The sequence below is a fragment of the Martes martes genome (assembly GCF_963455335.1).
Source record: "Martes martes genome assembly, chromosome: 10".
NCBI lineage: Eukaryota > Metazoa > Chordata > Mammalia > Carnivora > Mustelidae > Martes > Martes martes.
The window spans coordinates 18,964,659-18,988,090 of NC_137898.1; the positions used below are offsets into that span (position 1 = coordinate 18,964,659).

The 23,432-nt window shown below is 38.8% G+C and overlaps 1 protein-coding gene across 1 annotated transcript in view; it reads right to left on the reverse strand.

Annotated features, from left to right (window-relative positions):
- Positions 1-23,432, reverse strand: part of CSTPP1 (centriolar satellite-associated tubulin polyglutamylase complex regulator 1) — a 140,247-nt gene that overhangs the window by 72,566 nt on the left and 44,249 nt on the right. The window contains exon 2 of the mRNA XM_080817433.1: positions 16,202-16,304. Within this exon, the coding sequence (XP_080673559.1) occupies positions 16,202-16,304 (103 nt within the window). The remainder of the gene's footprint in view (positions 1-16,201; positions 16,305-23,432) is intronic.

Consider the following 23,432-nt stretch of genomic DNA (forward strand, 5'->3'; position numbering starts at 1 on the left):
TTTATTTATTTATTTATTTATTTATTTATTTATTTTCAGCGTAACAGTATTCATTGTTTTTGCACCACACCCAGTGCTCCATGCAATACGTGCCCTCCCCAATACCCACCACCTGGCTCCCACAACCTCCCACCCCCGCCCCTTCAAAACCCTCAGGTTGTTTTTCAGAGTCCATAGTCTCTCATGGTTCATCTCCCCTTCCAATTTCCCTCAACTCCCTTCTCTTCTCCATCTCCCCATGTCCTCCATGTTATTTGTTATGCTCCACAAATAAGTTCTTTCTTTTTTTTTTTTTAACAATACTTACAGAACTATTTTATTCTATTTTATTCTTTACACTGTATGCATATATAACTTTAATTTAAATAAATAAATTAGATAAAGAATATCCAGCTTAGAGGGCCATCTGTTCTGTGACACCCTTCCTCATCCCTCAAGCTTAATTAAGATATTCTTCCGCTGGACATTCTTAACACCTTGAGCCTCTAGTTAGCTCAAATCACAAGTTGTTTAATTATTGACTTACTTGACTGTGAGTACACTCAAGGTAGAGACCATGCTTTCTTAATCATTGTTTCCCCAGCAGCTGTCATAAACCCTGGCATAGATGGCTATGTAAGAAATATTTCCTTAATTAAATAATCTAAGTCAATGGCACCAATACCATACCAGGTGTATAGAGTAGAAAACTTCCATGACCAAACTCTCCTTGTAACCCCTCACTTACATATCATCCTGAGCTGTATTACCTCACTGCTACAGACAGAATGGTTGTGTCTCCATTTCAAGTCCCATACTGAAACCTAATCCTCAATGGGATGGTATTTGGGGTGGGGCCTCTGGGAGGTGATTAAGTCACAAGATTGGAGCCCTCATGAATGGGATTCTTGCCATTATGAAAGAGGCCCAGGAAAGGTCTCTTGGCCCTTCTGCTGTGTGAGTATACAGAGAAAGGAAGGCCATCTATGAACCAGAAAGTGGGCTCTTTACAAAGGAATCTGCCAAAGCCTTGATCTTGGACTTCCAGCCTCCAGAACTGTGAGAAATAAATTTCTGTTATTTATAAGCCACTTAATCCATGACAGTTTGTTACAGGAGGTCAAATGGACTAAAGCACGGACCATAGACCTTTTGTCATTCTCTGAAAACACAAAACCTCTGTGCCCTTGCTCATGCTGTTCCCTTGGCTAAAAATGCCCTACCTGTTCAGTTCCCGTTCACTATTATTCATCTTCTAAGGACCACTTGAAGTACTATTTCTTCCATGAAGTTTTATTTAAAATTCATAGAATAAATCTCTCCTTTCGCTTATCCCAAAACATGTTGCCTGAAATTCTACTTGGCATTTATTTAGTAGAATCCTAATAGTTATGCTTATGTCTGATTTTCCCCTTGAGTTCCTAAGTTCCTTGAGTTCAACTGGTTTACTCATTTTGCACCCTTCTCTAGCATGGTATCCAACATATAGTAGGTCCACACTAAAGAACAATAGTGTTTTTCTGGTATGAAACTGCCATTATTTTTGCCTCCCATGAGAATGATAGTGAATTCTTTGAGGATCATGTCTGGCACACAGACTGGCACATAGTAGGTACTTAAAAAGCAGTTAACAAATTTTAAAAATTTAAAGAAGACCAGGCAATGAGTTTATTTCTTAGTGTTTATAAGGTGCTGTCTTTCATTTTGTCTTTCTTCTTATTTCAACATAATTGAGCCTTCCACAAACTGGCCCTATCTTAATTATACATTTCTTGTTTGTTGCTTTTCAACATGTACTAGTCCTCCACAAGTCAAGTTAGACTCCTTCATGACCTCTTCCTGTGTATGATATTTTGTACTCATGCTAATGTAATTACATTCCTCCAAAACAAAAGTTCCAAAATACTTCCTCTTACAATAAAGGTAGAGTAGGTAATTTAGACTAAACTTTCTGGCTTGAGAGAAAGTAGATGAATTATTAAAAGCATCTGTTTGAAGTATCAGAGAGCCACTGAGGCAAATGAAGAATGACAAGGGCAAGTTTTGAAAGGAGAATAAAACCCAAAGAGGTCAGCCTAGCATTTGGTGCCACTTTTCCCCATAAAAAGGAATTCTAAATGGAAGAGTCCATGGATTGAATTCAAAGGATCCACAAATTTGTATAGGGAAAAAAATTTACATCTTTAGCTTTACAAACCATTAACTGGAATTTATCATTTCCTTCAGTTATGAATATAAACATAGTAGAATTAGCAGTACATGTGATTTTTGTCAGTAATAGAAGCCTCAGATATTTTCATATAACCCTAAAGTTGTCCCAAATATCTCACAGTAATACATTTATACTCATCACCATTTCAAAAATAAGATATTATTACACTCACTAGTCATTTCAGGGGCTTCTTGCCAGTCCTGAAAGAGACAGTTGATAGACTGAACAGGTAATAGTTTTGAATTAATGTTAAGTTCCTGAATTTTCAAATGACTCTTGATGCTTGGCAGTCAAAAAACTGGAGCTCAGGACCCACCCAAGCTGGGCAGAGGGACTGTGGTGTATCCTTAAGGCTCTGCTTGGCACCCTAAAAGACTACCTAGAAACAGATTAGCCCTCCCTGATACTTACACCTAGCTTCAAATTATTTCAAGCCCTGACTGAATTGAGGTAATCCAGGATTGCTAGTGCTCAGGCCATCTGCCAGAAGCAAACGTAAATCCTCTCTGAAGAAAGATAATAGCATTCTAGGCTTTATACTATCTCTATAATTTTTCACATACAATGTACAACACTCAGAACTAAGGAGAAAAAAAGTACACTATAATTTAAGACAATGGAATAAAGAGCCAAGAGACAGAATAGAAAATAGACAGACACAGACACATACCCTTAAGGAATCCAGATTTTGAATTATGGACTTTTAAATAATCATGTTTTACTATATTCAAGAAAATGAAAAATAAGAATTAGCAAAGAAACCATTAAAAAAAAAACCCTATATGGTAATTCTTGAACTAAAAAATGCAATAATTGTGGGACACCTGGTTAGCTCAGTATAACATGTAACTCTTGATCTCAGGGTTGTGAGTTTGAGTCCCACATTGGGTGCAAAGATTACTTAAAAATAAAATCTTTTAATTAAAAAAATACAATATTTGAATGGGGTGCCTGGGTGGCGCAGATGGTTAAGTGTCCGACTCTTGGTTTTAGCTCGGGTTGTGATGTCAGGGTCATGAGATTAAGCCCTATGTTAGGCTCCATGCTCATTGTGGAGTCTGTTTGAGGTTCTCTCTCTCTTCCTCTCCTGTTTCTGCTCTCTTTCTCTCAAATAAGTAAGTAAATCTTTAAAAAAAGTAAAATAATTGGAAAAGCTATATATGATTCCAACTATATAAAAGTTATATATGATTCCAATGATATAACATCCAGAAAAGGCAAAACTATGAAGACAGTAAAAAGAACAGTGGTTGCTAGGAATTGGGTGGGAAGAAGGGATAAACAGGAAGAACACAGATAATTTTTAGAGCAATGAAAATATTCCGTATGATAGCACAATGATGGTTATGTCACTAGATATCTGTCTAAACCCATAGAATATAAGATACCAAGTGAATACTAAGGTAAACTATGAACTTTGGGTGATGATGATATATCAAAGTAGGTTCATCAGTTGTAGCCAAATATACCAAATATAGGGAATGTTGGTAATGATAATAAAAATAACTGTTGTCTTTGCATTTTGGCAGCATGAGATACATAGGAAATCTCTACCTTCCTCTTAATTTTGCTGTCAACCTAAACCTACTCTTAAAAAAAAAAAAAGTCTTTGAAAAACAAACCAAAAGGCATATTTAAGCTATATAAAGTTTTCACAATAAACTATAGAAGAAAGCAAAGTTAATTAAAATCTTCTTTGCTACTGGAAATAAAAAAGAAAAATAAAGGTACACTATGGGAGGCAAGACTAAGAGAAGCATAAGACACACTAGTAAACAAATCTTAAGGTTTTTCAAACTCACTTTCAACATTCATGGTTTCCCCAGCTTGCAATTTCTTTTTTTTTCCTCCTTTGTATTTAAAACAGACAGATTGGGGTGACCGGGCGGCTCAGTTGTTAAGCATCTGCCTTCGGCTCAGGTTATGATCCCAGGGACGTGGGATCAAGCCCTGCACTGGGCCCCCTGCTCAGTGGGAAGCCTGTTTCTCTCTCTTCCACTCTCCCTGCTTGTGTTCCCTCTCTTTCTGTCCCTCGCTCTGTAAAATAAATAAAATCTTTTAAAAATAAAATAAAATAAAACAGATTAAAAGTGTCATGGTAAGATATTAAAAAAACCCACAAAAACAAAAATAAGACAATAATTGGAATTTAAAACTCAGTACATGGGTTTAACAGCAAATTACACAAAATGAAAGAGAATTAATGCACTGCAAATAGGTCAGAAGAAATATCTAGAAGAAAGCACATAAGATAAAAATGATGAAAAATGCAGAAAAGTATATAAGAGAGGATACCATGAAAAAGTCTAAAGTTTGTGTAACTGGAATCCCAGGAGTAAAGACAGTGAAACAGAAGCAAACCTGAAAAGCTAAAGATTAAGAACTTTCAAAACTGATAAAAGACATCAAGTTACAGGTTCAAGAAGCACCAAGAACACAAAGGGGTTTAAATATAAAGAAAAACAAACTTAGATACATTATAGTAAAACTACCAAAAACCAAAGACCAAGGAAAAATATCCAAAAAGTAGCCAGAGACAAGAACAGATTATTTTTCAAAGGCGTAAGAATGAAAGATAGCTGACTTCTCAACAGAAACTGTGGAAACCAGAAGAAAATGGAACAGTATCTTCAAAGCACTAAAAGACAGTAACTGCCAATCTAGAACTTATACCAGAAAAAACAATCCTTCAAAAATGAAGGTGAAAATTTCGATAAAGTCTCTAGGTAAATAATAGTTTTCAATTAACTGATTTTCATAATTATACTATGGTTTTAGAAGATGCTAACATTAGTAGAAGTTGGGTGAAAGACTTATGGAGACTGTGGTTTTGTTGTTCTTGTTCTTGTTCTTGTTTTTTTTTTTAATATTTTTATTTATTTATTTATTTGACAGAGAGAGAGAGAGATCACAAGTAGGCAGAGAGGCAGGCAGAGAGAGAGGAGGAAGCAGGCTCCCCGCCGAGCAGAGAGCCCGATGCGGGGCTCGATCCCAGGACCCCGGGATCATGACCCGAGCCGAAGGCAGAGGCCTCAACCCACTGAGCCACCCAGGCGCCCCTGTTTTTTTTTTTAAGGAGGCTCCACACCCAGCATTGGGCTCCAGCTCACAACCCTGAAATCAAGACGTGAGCTGAGATCAAGAGTCAGACACTTAACTGACTGAGCCACACAGGCACCCCTATGCTATTTTTACCACATTTTTCGTAAGTCTAAAATTATTACAAGAGGGGGAAAAAGTAAAATACTGTTTCAGAATGAAGGCTAATGTCAGAACGGAAACTCCACAAAAGTTGGGATTCCTTGTCTGTTTTGTCATTGCCGTATACCTCCTAGTGTCTAGAACACTGACTAACACAAAGACATTCAGTAAATATTTTTTTCAAATGTACCAACAACAGTTGTAGTAGCTATCACTTATTCAACACTTAGTGTATCTCAGGTAGAATATCAAGCACTTTATATTCATTATCCTTCCGACAATCATGGCACATGGAATTTTACATTTTATATGTGAGTCTCCCTATTTTATAGATGAGGCTAAGTAACCTGCTTAAGATCACATATAGTAAGTGGCAGCCCTCAAACATAGATTTGACTCCAGAGTCTGTGTTGTTAACCACTGTGCTACAGTACTTTCGTGTCACATAAAAAGATTTTTTCTCATTCACTTATTCAAATTCTCTTCATCTTTCCAGGTTGTATTAGTCAATGTTCTCCAGAAAAACAGAAGCAGTAGTATATGTGCACATATAGTTGACCCCTGAACAACAGAGGTGTGAACTGCTCAAGTCCACTTATACACAGATTTTTTATAGTACAGTCCTATAAATGTATGTTCTCTTCCTTATGATTTTCTTGAAACATTTTCGTTTCTTGGGCTTACTTTACTATAAGAACATAGTGTGTGTGTGTGTGTGTGTGTGTGTGTGTGTGTGTGTGTATGTTATATATATAACATACATGTTAATTAATCAACTGTTTATGTTATCGACTAAGCTTCCGGTCAACAGTAGGCTATCAGCAATTAAGTTTTTGGAGGAGTCAAGATCAATACATAGATTTTTGACTGTGCTGGGGATCAATGTCCCTAACCACTTGTTGTTCAGGGGTAAACTGTATATACAAGAGGAGATTTAGCTTATGTGGTTATGGAATTGGCTCATGTGATTATGGAGGCCAAGAAATTCAGTGATCTTCCATTTGCAATCTGGAGAACTAGGAGAGTTGGTAGTGTAATTCAATTCAAGTCTGTAAGCTCAAGACCCAGGTCAGTTAGTGGTGTAAGTCCCAGTCTGAGATCAAAGGCCCAAAACAAACACCCCACCCCAAAACACCCCAATTCACTCTTCTTCCACCTTTTTGTTTTAGTCAGGTCCTCAAGGAATTGGATAAGGCCCACCCAGATTAGTGAGGGTGCATCTTCTCCTTCTTCTTCTTTTTTTTTTTTAAGATTTTATTTATTTATTGGAGAGAGAGAGAGAGAGAGACAGAAAGAAAGGGAACACAAGAAGAGGGAGTAGAAGAGGGAGAAGCAGGCTTCCCTCTGAGCAGAGAGCCCGATGTGGGGCTTGATCCCAGGACCCTGGGATCATGACTTGAGCCAAAGGCAGACGCCTAATGACTGAGCCACCCATGTGCCCCAGGGTAGATCTTCTTTAAAGTCTACCAATTCAAATGCTAATCTCTTCTGAAAACACCCTCACGGATGTACTCAGAAATGATGTTTTACAAGCCATCTCGGCATACTCTCATCTGGTCAAGATTACACATAAAACTAACCATCACATAAGTCAAGACACACTCCTCTGTGATGCCTTATTTAACTTCTCTAGTACCCATGATTTCTCCTTATTCTCAGATCTCTGAGCACAACTTAATGCCATTATATAAGGTCCTGAATTATTAACAAACTATTAACAATATTCTGTCTGTTAATCAGTAAACATTTTCTCCTCAACCAAATTATATCCCTTCATAGGCAAGTAACCATATCGTACAGCCACATTTGAAACTCTGTAAGGATACTTGATATTTTGGTAAAGAGTTAAGAAAAATATGTAGTTGGAAAAACCATGTGAAGAACAATACTTTGGGATGGTTTAGAGAGCAGGCTGTATGGCTTACGATTCTAAACATCAAATTTGACTTAGAAAAAAAGCTACCTTATAAAGGTAGGTTTTGGAGCACTTAGGTGGCTCAGTCGTTAAGCAGCTGCCTTGGGTTGGGGTCATGGTCCCAGGATCCTGGGATCAAGCCCTGTGTTGGGCTCCCTGCTCAGCAGGAAGCCTGCTTCTCCCTCTCCCACTGCCCCTGTTTGTGTTCCTTCTCTCACTGTGTGTCTCTCTGTGTCAAATAAATAAATAAAATCTTAAAAAAAAAAAAGGTAGGTTTTTTAAAAAAGAATTTTACTTATTTATTTATTTGAGAGAAGAGGGGAGAGGGAGAGAGAAAGAGAAAGGAGGTGGGAGAGGGAGAGAGAGAATGAATCCCAAGCAGACTCCACACTGAGTGTGGAGCCCAATGTGGGGGTTGACCCCAGGACCCTGAGATCATGACCTGAGCCCAAATCAGGAGTCTGATGCTTAAGTGACTGAGCCACCCAGGCTCCCCAAAAGGTGGTTTTTACATCAAATTTTCTATAATACCTCTTTTTCCTTATGTCAGGTTAGTAAGTGTTCAGGGCATGTTGGACATAGCAGTACCATTCTCTTGGTTAAGCCCCCTTGAGAGGGCATATATATTGCATAGAAGGTGAAGTTTGAGAGTGTGCAGATGAACAGTTACCCCCCACACACGTAAACTGCAGCTTGTGTGGTGTAAATATACTGTCCCTGCCTGGAACTGCCTGTGGAACATGGTCTCTTCGGGCCCTGTGGTTTCTCAGTACATTCCAACTGCTGGGAGGCTGGAGCTTGGCTCAGCAAAGCGCAGATAAACAGCTTCCTGCAGCAGGCTGCCCGTGTGAGGAGCAATGACCTCAGCAGAGAGCGTCTGCTTTTCATTACCCTGAGCACATCGCTGCACCGCTAGAGCTCAGAGTAGGAACAATACAAGTTGGATAGGTTTGGCTAGCTCAGGTCTCCCATTACACCTTGAATTTTTTAATCTTGGCTGCCAGAGAAAAGAGGGTATAGCCAGGAAGTGAGGAAATGGCTTATGGGTGAGAAAGGAAAGACAAAAATGCTTTCTGAGGCTGTTCTCTGAACGAACGAGATGGTGAGTCGAGTGGCTAACGCTAAGTCGCTGACAGTCAGGCAGGAAGTCCCCCAATGTCTTTCACCTCCAAAAAGGTACATAAACTGCAGGGTAAGCAAAAAGTGTTACAGAAAACAAGAGAGACTGAAAGGTCCTCGAGCTCTTCAACTCTAATACCATTTAAAGAGAAAGAAGAGCAAAACTATCCCTTTCCGGGAGATCCACAAAGTAGGAGAGAAGCGAAAAACCCGGACACCAGGAGCTAGTGGGGAATGAGAATGAATTCCACAGAGCCAGCCATTTTACACATGTCATTTTCCCTCATCTGTCCAACAACACCTGTGAGATAGGTATTAGCATCCCTAGCAATGATCTTGACCTGGAAAATATAACACAAGGACATTAACAAAGACATTTGTTGTTGATGTTATTTAATGACAAAGGGATGAATTCAAGGCTGCTTCTACGGCCACCCAGGAAACAGCACTGCTGACTGTTGCAGCTCCAGAACTCAGCAACCCTGGGCCAACGTGTCCTAAAATAAATTTACATGCTCATGACATTTTCTAGTAAGATAGTTTCCACTGTGCTGGACAGAATTGCATCTGATAGTTGAAGAAAGGAATCACAGTTATGGCCTCAGACAGGAAATTGGTTGGACATGACCCCTCTTGAGGGATCCTGAGAAACAATTTGTTTTGTGGGGAAGTCATTGACTGGAAAGATGCACCTGCCATGGGGCTGGAAGCTAAGAGACAGACAAACATCTTAGCAAATCATAATAACAGAGAGAAGCTTCATTTGACTTTCATTTCACTTTTCTCAGGGAAGAAGAATCTTTGTGTGGCTGCCAAAACCCTAACTGTCCCTCCTCCTTCCCCTCTCTCCCTTCCACCCCCATCCCAGTTCATTAAAGACCTTCTGGTTAAAGGTGCCAGAATGTGTCATTCTTTCCTGCTCTTGTGCCAGGCCTGTGCTGCCAGCACCACAGATCTTCTAGAGTACTGAGCAAATTATCGAAGAAATTAAAAACACCGATGGATTTAAACTGTTCTGTTGTTGATGAAATGAAGTTTCTTAACTTCTGATGAGCTATTTCACATTACTAGTTGCACTACTGATCGGTTAATTCAGATTTGTGTGCGTCTACCTGATTGCGGGAGGGGTACTCAGAGAATTATTAGAGTGGGAGAATGAGAAGAAATATCAGTGCTTGGATGGGACCAAATAAAGATTCTTTATATTATTTATCAATTAATATAAATTAAGTAATATCTCTAAGGGGAAATATTTTCGTGTAGAAAATTATACCTAAATTTTTTACTAGCTAGCTATAAAAGCTGCTCCCAGGAAAAAAGAAATAATATCACTGGTTCTTGAGAATGCTTCAGCCACGGATGGAGTTCCTTCATTTCCTCTTATCTAATGGCTTCACAATAGCTAAGTTTCTCTCAACTTGTAGAAGGGGGTGGTGGGGGTAGTGAGGACTCTCCTGACAGGGAGAATCTGGGCCCAATTATTATTTCCACAACCTTTGACTCGGACTTCTAAATGAGTCAGGAGACCAGTGGGCTGTGAAATGGCTTCCTCAGTTACCAGGTCAAGTGCTGCTGGATGGTTTCCTGTAATCAAAACATGAAGGGACCGAAGAAGAGAGAGGGATTCTAAGCAAGGAAGCAGCCTCTTCTATCCTTGATGAAACTGGATTTTTAAGTTTCAAAATAGATTGTGGTGACTCTCAACTCACCACTATGTCTCCCTGCAATGCTTTTGCTTTGGATACCCCTAGTGACATAGAAAAGGACCAGAATCCTCTACAGATTTTTACAGATGACAGGAGTGCTGGGCCAATAACAGTGAGGACAGGATTGCTCTAGCTGAACGCAAAATCTATTCCTGGCAATTATCTGAGTCTGTGAGAATCCAGATGCTGACAATGAGAAATGGGTAATTTTCTGTTACAATGTGTCAACTCCAGCTAAGAACTGAACTATGGAAAAAAGATGGGGGGCGGGGCAGGGAGAAGCATTACCCTTTTGAAGAAGTCTATAATAGGATTAGTCACCATTACTTCACCAGAGCACATTTTGGCTCAATTTAACAACAATAAGTAGGGAAAACACGGAGCAGAAATGGCCCAGAGAAGTCTCAAGTCCATCCCTCATTTGAAGCTGTGAGCCTGGAAATCAGTGAAGTCCTGGTTTGTTCTGATGTGTTTCTTGTTGCTCCAAAACTGCTCCTCTGTTACCATGGGCACGAGAAGGACCCAAAACAACATTACTTAAATGCTGGATGATAGATAATCCTAAAAAAATCTGCCCACTTTAGAACTGAAAGTTTACACCCTGAATGTTCTAGATTACTCAGGAGAGAAGTGGGTCATCTTTCGTAGGGCTTAGAGCACCTGTTTAAAAAAAGAAGAAATAATACATATTTTATAATGATGGTTTGTTTTCTTTTGAGTTATATTTTAAGTGATTTAGGAATATGCACCATGGGAACTTTCTTTTCGTCTCCAGCAATGAATTAATGAAGGTCACGTTTTATGGATGTATTCTAAGCAAAACAATAAAAAAACAAAGAGATTTGATGCTGGTATCTTTTACTACAAGAGTATATTTAAAAGGCATGCAAATTCCCAATTGAATTCTGATGATTAATATATATCAAGATATAATAATTAATGTTCTTTTTCTGAAAACTACAATTTCAATCTTCATATTAATATTACATATAACACAAGTAATTTTTATGTCTAATTATTTTATTACTTTCACTTATTATATATGAGCAATGCACCTGATCACTGCCTATTAAGGTTATTCCATTCTGGGTAGCAGCAAATAAAATCAATCTTATTATCTTTTTTGGACACAGAAAGCTTAGGTAACAAAGGTGGACAAAAAGCTGAGTCACCTGAACAGAGATAACTAATTGGCTCTTTAATGGGATGAGTCAATCGTCTCATGGGATAAGCCCTCAAATGCCATCTCCAAGAGGCCTTCCTGACTATCCCGTATATCATGTTACCCTAGTTATTTCCTTGTTATTTATCTTGTTATGGTCATCAGCTGTGTAACCTTGGTAATATTACTTTTGTGTCCCTGAATTTCCGAATGCATAAAATGAAGAGAATATTAAAACCCCTACGTCATGGTATTGTGAGAATTAAAGATTTTTATTTATTTACTTAATTTGTCTTTTTTAGAGAGAAAGAGAAAAAGAAAGAACATGTGCACATAAGGGGGGCAGTGGCAGAGGGAGAGAAAGAATCGCAAGAAGGCTCCATGTCCAGTGCAGAGCTCGACATGGGACTTGATCTCACAACCCTGAGATCAGGACCTGAGCCGAAATCAAGAGTCAGACACTTAACCGACTATGCCACCCATTTGCCCCAGTATTATGAGAATTAAATGAGAGAATGTATGTTATATGCTTAGAACAATGCCTAGCACACAGCAAGTATTTATTAACTATTAGCTATTGTCTTCATCATCAGTTTACTTGTTTATGGACTATCTCCCTCACTAAACCCTTACATCCATGAGAATAATTACTTTGTCTTGTTCACTACTCTGTCTCAACTACCTATTACACATAGGCACATACATAGTAAGTGCTCAAAAATAATTGCTGAATGAATTCATGAGTGAATGCTGTCTTATATTCTCACATATCCTTAAAATAAACCTCTATTGGGGCACCTGGGTGGCTCAGATGGTTGGCCATGATCTCCAGATCCTGGGATCGAGCCCCGTGTCGGGCTCTCGGCTCAGCGGGGAGTCTGCTTCTCCCTTTCCCTCTGCCTCTTGTCCTGCTCAAGCTCTTTCCCTGTATCTCCCTGTATCAAGTGAATAAATAAAATCTTTAAAAAAATAAAAAATAAAATAAAATAAACCTCTACCAATGAAGTATCTGTGTACTTGCAACCAAAACAGACATCACGTAAGTATCCCCAAGAAGCTAAAACCATCACTGAAAAAAAAAACAAAACAAAAACAAGACACTTGATCATAAGAAAGAGCCCTCCTGGGCCCACCAACCAAGACCACAGAGTATCATTCATTTCTATATTAGTATGTGGAGGTCAAGCTCCCTGATGCCACAGTGTTGTAACTATCAATTTAGCCTGTGAAGAATGGTTCCCAATCCTGATAGGAATTCTCAGATTTCAGCCTGTTTTTCTCTCATCATTATTTTCCAATGTCTTTTAAAAAAAAACCACATTTCTCATTTTATCTTTGCCACAAGAACCTGGTCATACTCTGCTGTGGTTTCTAAGTTATAGCTACTCTAGCCTCATTTTCTTGGATGTACTTCTTCAGAGGTCCTGACCCATGCTGACACTTGGCCTATTCTTAGAGTGGCACCTCTAAATATTAATTCCTTTTACCTTCCTCCGGTTGAAAGATAACATTCAGAGGTAGAGGTTGCATACAACATAAAAGAAAATCCTCTGGGATTTGGTATCCTTCTTTCAAGAGTGTCCAGAGGAACATGATCTAAAGAGCTCACAGTCTTGCAGACATACACACACAGTACAGCTTAGCTACTCATGTTTTACAGCTTACCCAGATTTACTGGAACAATCAAGGATTTGTTGAAAAACACCAACAACCATGGAGTGACAGCACAGGTGAGGGGACAAGCAGACCCAGAGAAGAAAATCAGCAGGAAAGCCTTCCTTCCAAAAGCAATTTCAAAAATTGTCCAAGATTATAGAGTGAGGACTTTTAAGAATAAGGAACTCTTCTTCCTAGGGCAGTGTCATTATGCTTCTATGAATCAACACAAAACTGAAGCCTGATAAGGAAGGATTTTCACTAGATAAATAAAATTGATAATCAAAGAAAATCAGGAGCTTCTAACACTCAGGTCTCTACCAAATACCACTTTTAATTTCATCATATGTCCATTCCATTCAAGTCTTTTTGCTTGTTTGTTTGTTTTAAGATTTGGAGCTTTGATGCTGGTTCATTTCTCAAAATAACTTGCCTTGGGCCAATAGGGTTTCCGAAAACTGTCAGGTATGTGCCACTCACATACATTATGTAATTTTTAGTTTCCTGAGGACAAGAAACAGCTCACTTGGCAACTAGATTTCTATCAGCACTATGGAAAATCTTACGACTTTTCAACAGTGTATTGGTGGATAAAAGCTACAGTTGATAGCATTCAATAGCATTTGAAACAGTTATAAGGTTTACTATTGGCTCTATAGAGTTCAGGATCAGTTATTAGACCAGTTGGGTTCACTTTTGGAGTACTACCTACATGGCATACAGCTGCTTATATGGCAGAACATAGAGCTTAATCAAAAAGAATCAATAGGGGGAGCCTATTGAATCAATAGGGAGCCTCCTTCCCTCTCTCTCTGCCTGTCTCTCTGCCTAATTGTGATCTCTGTCTGTCAAATAAATAAATAAATAAATAAATAAATAAATAAATAAAATTTAAAAAAAAAAATCAGTAGGGGCGCCTGGGTGGCTCAGTGGGTTAAGCCTCTGCCTTCGGCTCAGGTCATGATCTCAGGGTCTGGGATAGAGCCTCACATCGGGCTCTCTGCTCAGCAGGGAGCCTCCTTCCCTCTCTCTCTGCCTGCCTCTCTGCCTACTTGTCATCTCTGTCTGTCAAATAAATAAATAAAATCTTTAAAAAAAAAAAAAGAATCAGGGGCGCCTGGGTGGCTCAGTGGGTTAAGCCTCTGCTTTCGGCTCAGGTCATGATCCCAGGGTCCTGGGATCGAGCCCCGCATCAGGCTCTCTGTTCCACAGGGAGCCTTCTTCCTCCTCTCTCTGCCTGCCTCTCTGCCTACTTGTGATCTCTGTCTGTTGAATAAATAAATAAAATCTTTTAAAAAAATAAATAAATAAAATTAAAATTAAAATTAAAAAAAAAGAATCAATAATAATGAGAGAAGGGCGTCTGGGTGGCTCAGTGGGTTAAAGCCTCTGCCTTTGGCTCGGGTCATGATCCCAGGGTCCTGGGATCGAGCCCTGCATCGGGCTCTCTGCTCAGCAGGGAGCCTGCTTCCTCCTCTCTCTGCCTGCCTCTCCACCTACTTGTGATCTTGTGATCTCTGTCTGTCAGATAGATGAATAAAATCTTTAAATAAATAAATAAATAAATAAATAAAAATAATAATAATGAGAGAAAAATCAAGAGAAAGTCCTTATTACCAATAAGAACAAGAGCAAATAGTGTGTAGTAACTTAAAATATAGATACAGCTGTATATTCAACAGTCACCTAACATCTATTATGTGCTAAACATTGTGCCAGCCACTAGGAACACAAAGATGGAGAGACAATGATGTCTGTCCTCAAGGAACCAGTGTGATAGGAAAGACTTATAAAGGATTTGGAGGGTGGGGGAGGTAGAATAAAATGAAAAAAAAAACAGGAAGAAGCATTGCCCCCAGAAGAATCATATTTCACTTGGCAAGGAGCCTCAAGAGTACTGGTACAGATTAAATGGCCTAGAAACTTGACCCCCAGGCTTGTCAGTTCTTTAAGAGCAAGTGAGGCTATTCATTCTCAGTCTTTATTCCCTGCCCACCTCATTTGCTTCAGCCTACACCATGAGAATATGATTCCTTCCCTGATCCTCCTTTAGAGAACTGGGAAAAGGGACAGGCTCTACTCCTGGAGAGGCTGTTTTTCCCAGGGACTTGAAATTCCAATCCATAAGAAATCTAGACTTTATTTGTATATATAGCCATATGTATATACATTGCCATGTATATATTATTGCCATAGCTTGGCAAAAAAGCTAGGGAGAGTCAAGAATCCCCCAACAGCAACCCAAGTTTAGGCCATTAGAACAACTGTCTGATCTTTAAGGAAGCTGTAGAGAATAGAAAGGAAAAAATATATTTTCAAGGAGGATAGACTTGGATTCATGATTCACCTTAAATACAAGCCTGTTAGGATGCTGGATGGCTCAGTTGGTTAAGCTTCTGCCTTCGGGGCTCATTGCTCAGGAGGAAGCCTGTTTCTTCCTCCCAACCTCACTCGTGCTCACTTTCTGTCTCACTCTCTGTTTCTTTCTCTCAAATAAATAAATAAAACCTTAAAAAAAAAAAAGCCTGTTAAAGGCTATTCTTTCTTAGAATGTTCCCAATAAACCATAAAAAATGGAAGGAGAATCCAAATGATTATACAAATATGTGATGGCATTTTGGAAATAAAAATAACATTGTGTATTTCTCTAGCACACCCTTTCATGAAGACCAAGGAGTTAAAACAGATGCTCTTTCAGCCTAAGAACAGTTCTGTGACATTAAAAAGTAGTAATCACTTTGATTTTTACACACTCCAAGCATGCTTTACAAAGAAGCACAATATGAAAGCTATTCTGCCCCTATGAATACTCTAAAATCATTAGCTGACTGACAGAGCATCCTGTAGATGTAGAAAGAAAACTGCAGAAGCAAATCATCCTAAGCACTTCCATGAGAAAAACAGCTATGAAAAACACAGGCTAAGGGAACCCTGATGAAAGGCAATCACAGTAAGCATTCTGAGTCATGGAGAAAGTTAAAAATTATAGGAGGGACCTAAAGAAACAGAACTAACAGATCAAACAATTAGTTCTTGGGCTACTATCTCCACTCAGGAGACTTATCACTGGACAAAACTAACTGCACCAAAGGTATGTGCCAAAACATGTTTGGGCAGCCCTCACCAACCTACCAAAACTAACCATTCACTGCCACTACATCAGCAGTTACACTCTGCTCTATTCTTCATGTACCTTGCCTGCTTCCTAGTGCCTCTTCTGGGCTCACCCGACTGGCAAAACAATTACTTACTATTCAGTGAAGAACCTGGCAACGCCGTACTGGCTAATATCTTCCTTATTCTCTAACAGCTGGCACACTGCATCCTCCATATACGTGAGGACATGTCGCTGGGCTAAAAAAAAAAAAAAAAAAAAAATCAAGACAGAAAGAGAAAGTGAGAGACAAAGAAAGTAAGTCTTCCCAGTCCCAGTAGTAAGCCATGAAAGTCAATCAAGATGTTGGTTCTGCCCTAAGGAGTGGACTGGAATAGGCAAAGCAAACCTAACTGACCTCTGGTCTCAAAGGGTAGAATGGGAGACAATGTAGAATATGACCCATCACCATCGGATTGGCTATTATTATTAATATTAACTCTTCGCTCCTCATTTCAGTGGAGGGTGATGTTAATGAGGGTGAGGAGCTTTAGCGCCGTTTAGCTACACCTGGGAATTCTTTTCTTTCTACCTCCTTCCACCCTCTTCCACTTCTGCAGGTCTCAGGAGCTTAACGCAGGAGTAGTGATGCCATGCCTGAAGTGTGGATGATCTGCTGGCCAAAAAGACGCAATTCCTTAACAACAACCAAAAAAGTCATGGAAAAGTTTAAGGAAATTTAATGAAAATCTCAGTAATGATGCTATAAGTTCTTAGCCTCAGGACCGCGAAATCTGTGTGGCTCAATTTACCAGAAATCACATTTTCTGCATTTGTTGTGGGAAAATGTGTGAATAAATCATGGGCTTGTAATAAAGGGTGTATTAGAATTAGAAAGACCTTGGTTTGAATCATGGCTCTGTCTTTGGTAGCTTTATCTTAGATAGTTATTTAATCTACACCTGTTTTCTGCTTTATCAGGTGTGGAAAGAAACATAATTTAGCTCTTTCTCAAAATATGGTTAATCAACTTCTTGATCTGAATCACCCAAGATACCTTGTTAAAATACAGATTTGTAATCTGACACCATCCCAGATTTAGTGACCTTAAATTTCTACCTGGAGCCTAATAATTCTAAAAAAAATAAAGTTTTTTTTTTAAGATTTTATTTATTTATTTGACAGACAGAAATCACAAGTAGGCAGAGAGGCAGGCAGAGAAAGAGAGAGGTTTGGGAAGCAGGCTCCCTGCTGAGCAGAGAGCCGGATGTGGGGCTCGATCCTAGGACCCTGAGATCATGACCTGAGCCGAAGGCAGAGGCTTAACCCACTGAGCCACCCAGGTGCCCCCAAAAAAGTTGTTGGTTTTTTTTTTTTAGAAACTTTTAAATATAACATTGTATGCCATGTTTCAAATGTACAACATAGTGCTTTGACAATTCTACATATTACTCAATGCTCACCACCCTAAGTATAGTCACCATTTGTCACCATACAATGTTACTACAATATTATTGACTATATTTCCTATGCTGTACTTTTCATGGAGCCCAGTAATTTTTAACAAGTACCATTCATGCTTCTTATGTACCTGGAAGTTTAAGAATCACAGATTTATACCTTGAGCTTTGGGGTTCAGAGAGAACTATAGCTCCATTGTCAGGCCTACCAATTCCTAGCTGCGTGACTTTGAGCAAATGACTCTCCATGCCTATTTCCTCACTGTGAAATGTGGATAATAATACTATTACTATTCGGGGCACCTAGGTGGCTCAGTGGGTTAAAGCCTCTGCCTTTAGCTCAGGCCACGACCCCAGGGTCCTGGGATCGAGCCCAGTGTCAGGCTCTCTGCTCAGCGGGGAGCCTGCTTCCCTTCCTCTCTCTCTGCCTGCCTCTCTGCCTACTTGTGATCTCTGTCTGTCAAATAAATAAATAAAAATCTTTTTAAAAAATACTATTACTATTCATAATAATAATATTAGTAGTTCCTACATCATAGGGTTATGCGAGTTGAATAAGATAATGCATGTAAAATACTATAGTCCCTTGTAAGAGTCTATCTCAAAGGTCTATTGGGGGTTTAGTTCAGTAAACAACACAGGCTAGGGCTTCCATTACAACATGTGCTCAACAAATGTTGTTCCTTTCTCTGAATTTTATCTTGAGGAACAACAATGATAACCTGGCACTCTTCACATAGAAATTTCAAATTCAGTATTTCCATTTTCCATCCAAAAATTTAAAAACAAACAAAACAAGCAAACAAAGAAAACCTTTCTTCTGGAGCAGCAAGAACCAAAAAAACCTCATCAGTAATGAACATCTTGTCAAAAAGCAATTCCACAAAGTTGTTACCAAGATGGACTCTGGCTCTTTCATAGTTTCATCCCTCAGGAAAATATGGGGGAATTACCTAAAATTTATAAAAAACAGGTACTTCAAGGGGCACCCAGGCTGCTCAATCAGTTAAGCATCCAACTCTTGATTTTGGCTCAGGTCATGATCTTAGGTTGTGAGATCGAGCCCTTGTGTTGGGCTCTGCACTGGGCATGGAGCCTGCTTGGGATTCTCTCTCCATCTCCCTCTGCCCTTCCACCACCCCTAAAAAAAATAGGTACTTCAAAAAACCATTCCTGAAGTCCTGGCAATCTAGCGAAACTTAAAAAGCAAGTAAGTTTATCTAAATAAGCTGTACTCAGGACAGTCTTCATTTGACAATGATGACATAAGGTTTCACCATGTTTGCATGGGCCTAAAGTCCAGATGAATGACAGGTTTACATTCTGTGATTTATTCTGTCAATACAAGTGCTTCCCAAAGTTAACAAGTATTAATACACTGCAAACATTCTCTAGCCCCCCACCCCCCAAAAAGAGATGAAAATAAAATCAATGCTTCAGAAACAGGTTATCCAACTGGAAAACTCTCTCCAAGAAATGGCCAAAACTGAGAGTGAAGAAATAACACATGCCAATTTCTGGCATTCATTGTTTAATACTTTAATATATACTAAATTGGGAAGAAAATGGTCAAAGTCACATTAAAATCAGCAACACTGTCACCTCTGTATTCTCCTTTCCTTTTTCCACCCACTTATCCTGGTCTTATAAAAAGTTTCCTTCCGGGACACCTGGATGGCTCAGTGGGTTAAGTGTTTGCCTTCCGCTCAGGTCATGATCCTGGGGTCCTGGGATAAAGCCCTGTGTTGGTCTCCCCGCTCAGCAGAAAGTCTACTTCTCCCTCTCCCTCTGTCCCCAACCCCACTCGTGTGCTCTCTCTCTCTCTCAAATAAATAAAAATCCTTAAAAATAAAAATAGTTTCCTTCCTTGCACTAGATGGACTTTCTTTGACTTAGATCTACCTAAAGCTAACACAGGATTAGAGTGTTTTGGATTTTGTTTTTGATTTGATGGTAGAAATGAAAAGAGCTCTACTTAGTTGCAAATCCTGCTGCTTCTCCTCCCTGACTTCAGGGACTAAATGTCAGTGTGAAGGCCCTTTAAGGGAGAAATATTTTCAGAGCAATTAGAATCAAAGTACTTTTGTCCTCCTGGGGGTGGGAAAGAGGAGAAATTTTCTGGAAAACGACTTTGCACCAAAAAAAAGGTCGGGGCATGGGGAAAGAAAGGAAGGAAGGAAGAAAGAAAAAGGACTATGTCTGTTTAACATTCATCTACCGATCTGATGTTTATGGAGTTTAATAACATTACACATAATAATGATAACAATAATGATACCAACTTGGAGCACCTGTGCAACTTAGTGAACAGTATGCGAGATATTGTGCTCATTGTCTTAACATGCATCATAGTATTTAGTCTTTGCCACAATCCTATGATACATATGTATTTTGCGTACACCCATTTTACAAATGGGAGAATGAGATTTATAGAAGTAGCTTGCTCAAGAACACACAGCCAAGCTAGTGAGAAAAGTCAAGACTCAAACCAAGAACCCATGCTCCAAACACTATAGCATATTGCCTCATCATTAACACTCTGTGTAATCAGTTTTCCAGTAAATATGATCTTCATTTCACATAAAGCACAGGGCAGGGGCATATGTTGATAGTAAAATTATCTGAGAAATATGGTCCATTTGTGTCTGTGTGAATGTGTGTGTGTGTGTGTGTGCACGCACGCGTGCAGGCCTGTCTTGTCCCTGCCTGCATAGGTGTGCATGCCAATCAGCATTTTGTGTGAAGTTAGAATTTGTCATTTAATTTCAAAGTTTCTTATAAAGAACCACTCCACCATGAAGTAGTCACCCCCCCCCCATTCCTTGTTCACAATGTGGAAACAGAAAGCCCTAGTGCCCTTTTTATTTGTGGGTGAAGGGAAGCCGCTAAAAAGAGCCAGAAAAAGCAGGGAAAAGTTCCTCCCTGCAGAGAATTTCCCACAAGCCAAGTGTGAGGAGCTCTGTCTAACCGATACTCTCTGGTGCTTTCCTTCACCTGCAGCTCTTATCAGTCCAATGTTCCCTCTGTGGGCACCACCCAACCCTGGAAAATCCTTGCAGTTTATCAAACTTCAATGAGACAGAAGTTCAAAGCTCTTGCCTGGCAATAAAACACGGAGAGTGTCGTTTTATATTATTTTTTAAATGCAAAGGAATAAGCTTTAATTTATGTGAATGATTAAAGAATAAAAACAGCACACCTGCACCCCCGAGGGCAAAGATATCTGGGCACCTTAGTTGCCCTCTTTGGAAAAGAAAAAACGTTTCAGATTGACTTTTCTTCTACTGCTTTGCCGTGATTCCTACAACAAACCCAGGATTAACTTTTCTAACATGTACCAATAAGGCTCTATTGTTCTGAAATCCACATGAAGCCCCAAGGTCCCTGTCTTGCTCAGATAGCATCGCTCTCTGAGATAAGCACTTATAACTTCAACATGCTGCACTGAAAGATTTAAATGAAATATAAGTAACTCTGTATGATTGATCGTTATATGAACCTCTCAAATAAAGGCCATGTGGATCAGAAACTTCTTGGTTCTGTGTAATGGCCTCCTGCTGATCATTTAATTTCTTTATACCACAGTCACTCCTGCTATAAAATGGGTATGATACCAGGAATGATATGACTAGTAATAAACTGTTTCTTTGGAAAATATTTGGTATATACAAAAAGTAACACATTAGTGATTATATTATTGGTTACATACTGATTCTACAGTAATGACACAGCAATTTTTTGCAACACTTAAGAACATGGGCTCTGGGACGCCTGGGTGGCTGAGTCATTAAGTGTCTGCCTTCAGCTGAGGTCATGATCCCGAGGTCATGATCCCAGGGTCCTGGGATGGAGCCCCATATCCTGCTCCCTGCTTGGCAGGAAGTCTACTTCTCCTTCTCCCACTCCTCCTGCTAGTGTTCCTGCTCTCCTTGCTGTCTCTCTCTCTGTCAAATAAATAAATGAAATCTTAAAAACAAAACAAACAAACAAAAATGGAACATGGGCTCCGAAGTCAGGTTGATCTGGACTTGATTTCTAGCTCTGGCACTAACAGTGTGACTTTAAGGAAGCTACCTAATCTCTCTGCCCTTTTCTATAAAATTGGGGGATAGTACCTACCACCTAAGCTTGTAGTGAGAATTAAAGAAAATAATGTACGTAATAATCCTGGCATAGGGCTTGGCACATAGTTAAGTATGTACTAAATATTAGCGATTATTTTTATTGTTGTTATTACTACAGTTGTTACTATGTACCACTCCCAGACATCGCAAAACTCAGAAGACAGTAGATTTTCAACGCTAATAATAACCACCAAGCAACCAATTTCCTATAGCCCCCCACTCACTTATTTAAAGTTCTGCTCATGCAACCAAGGATGTTTACAAATTATCTTCAGGGATTCCTAGGCTATATAAACTTTATACATACAGTAATATATCTAAGCATATGCCCATTTTGGTTATAACCTTTAAACTTGTAGGAAGCGTTCACTTATTAACTGCTAATTACTCAGGAGGCTCTAATTTACATGGGGAAAGTCCAGAACTATTTCTTTTTAACTCTCTTCCCAAGCATAAATACCATCAAAGTATTAGCTTGTTTGTTTTGCAATCAAATAAAGGGTCCCATTTGGAAATTATTGCTTAAGAGGCCTAGAATTTCCACCTACATTAATTAGACAACTCATTTTGTTATTATTATTTAATACAGAGTCCCTATACTAGAATAAACAAGTCTCACCAGAAAAATATTCATATGAATTACTACGTGTGATATTAATAGACACATACAAGAGCATAGCAGTGTAAGTGAAAAGCATAGCATATACATATATTCAACTTTAAATCTGGCTTTTTCCTCCTTTGGCAGAGTCTTTCTGAGACACATTTTAGTCTTTGAAGCCTCTTGAAATTCAGATGCTGGCTGGCACAAATGTTGAATTAAATTAAAACTGTTCTCTAAGAAAAGTAACCCTGTTCACCAAACAACTTGTCATGTAAAAACTGTTTAGAAGCTTCAAGATCATTTATAAGTCACTACCATGAATTGATTTGATTTGATCTTGTGAAGTACAAATAGATAGCTTACTGGTTTAAAAAGTTAATACATCTCCTCCATCTTTACACATATGTCCTGATCCAGGGATATAGCATGTTCTGGTGAAATACTTTATTACACACAGAAAACCATCTTTGATCTTAGACCACACTAGACCAATTTCCTCTGACCAAAGGAGATGGGAAATGAGGAAAGCCAGCACATGTAATCCTTACACAACTCAATGAGGTAAGTAATAGACTTTCTTGAAGCTCAGAGAGGTTAAGGAACCTGCTAAAATCTTAATAGATGGCTGATCCAGGATTTAAACTTAGATTTTATTCCAAAGTCTATGTCCTTCCTCTATAACGCACAACCTCTCAAAAACAAAAACAAAAGCAAAACATAATAAGAAAAACCCAAAACCTTATAATGTGTCCCATTTTGTACTGTATTATCTAGAAATTGCTGGCTATCCATGTAAATACTAGAAAAGAAGCTTAAATTGGTAAATCAGACGGTTAAAAGTACTTAAATGATCTTTAAATTATAAAAAAAGTTTATTTCTAATTACTCATGTAATTATTTTTTTTACACATGTAATTATTTTTAACGATTCAAACAGTACAGAAAAAGTTAAAAACCAACCCCAGTTCCCATTGGTAACAGTTGTCAGTTTGGTAGGCATACTTTAAAAAATATAGAAATACATAATTTGTGAGCTGCATTTAGTTTTGTTTTAAAATAAATGACATATACTTTTTTCTGAACCTTGCTTTTTTCGCTCAACCGTGCCTGGAAATCTTTTCTAAAATATGAAAACAAATTACCCTTGCAGTATTTCTCAATGGCAAATATTTCTCTACTGATAAATATTTAGGCTGTTTC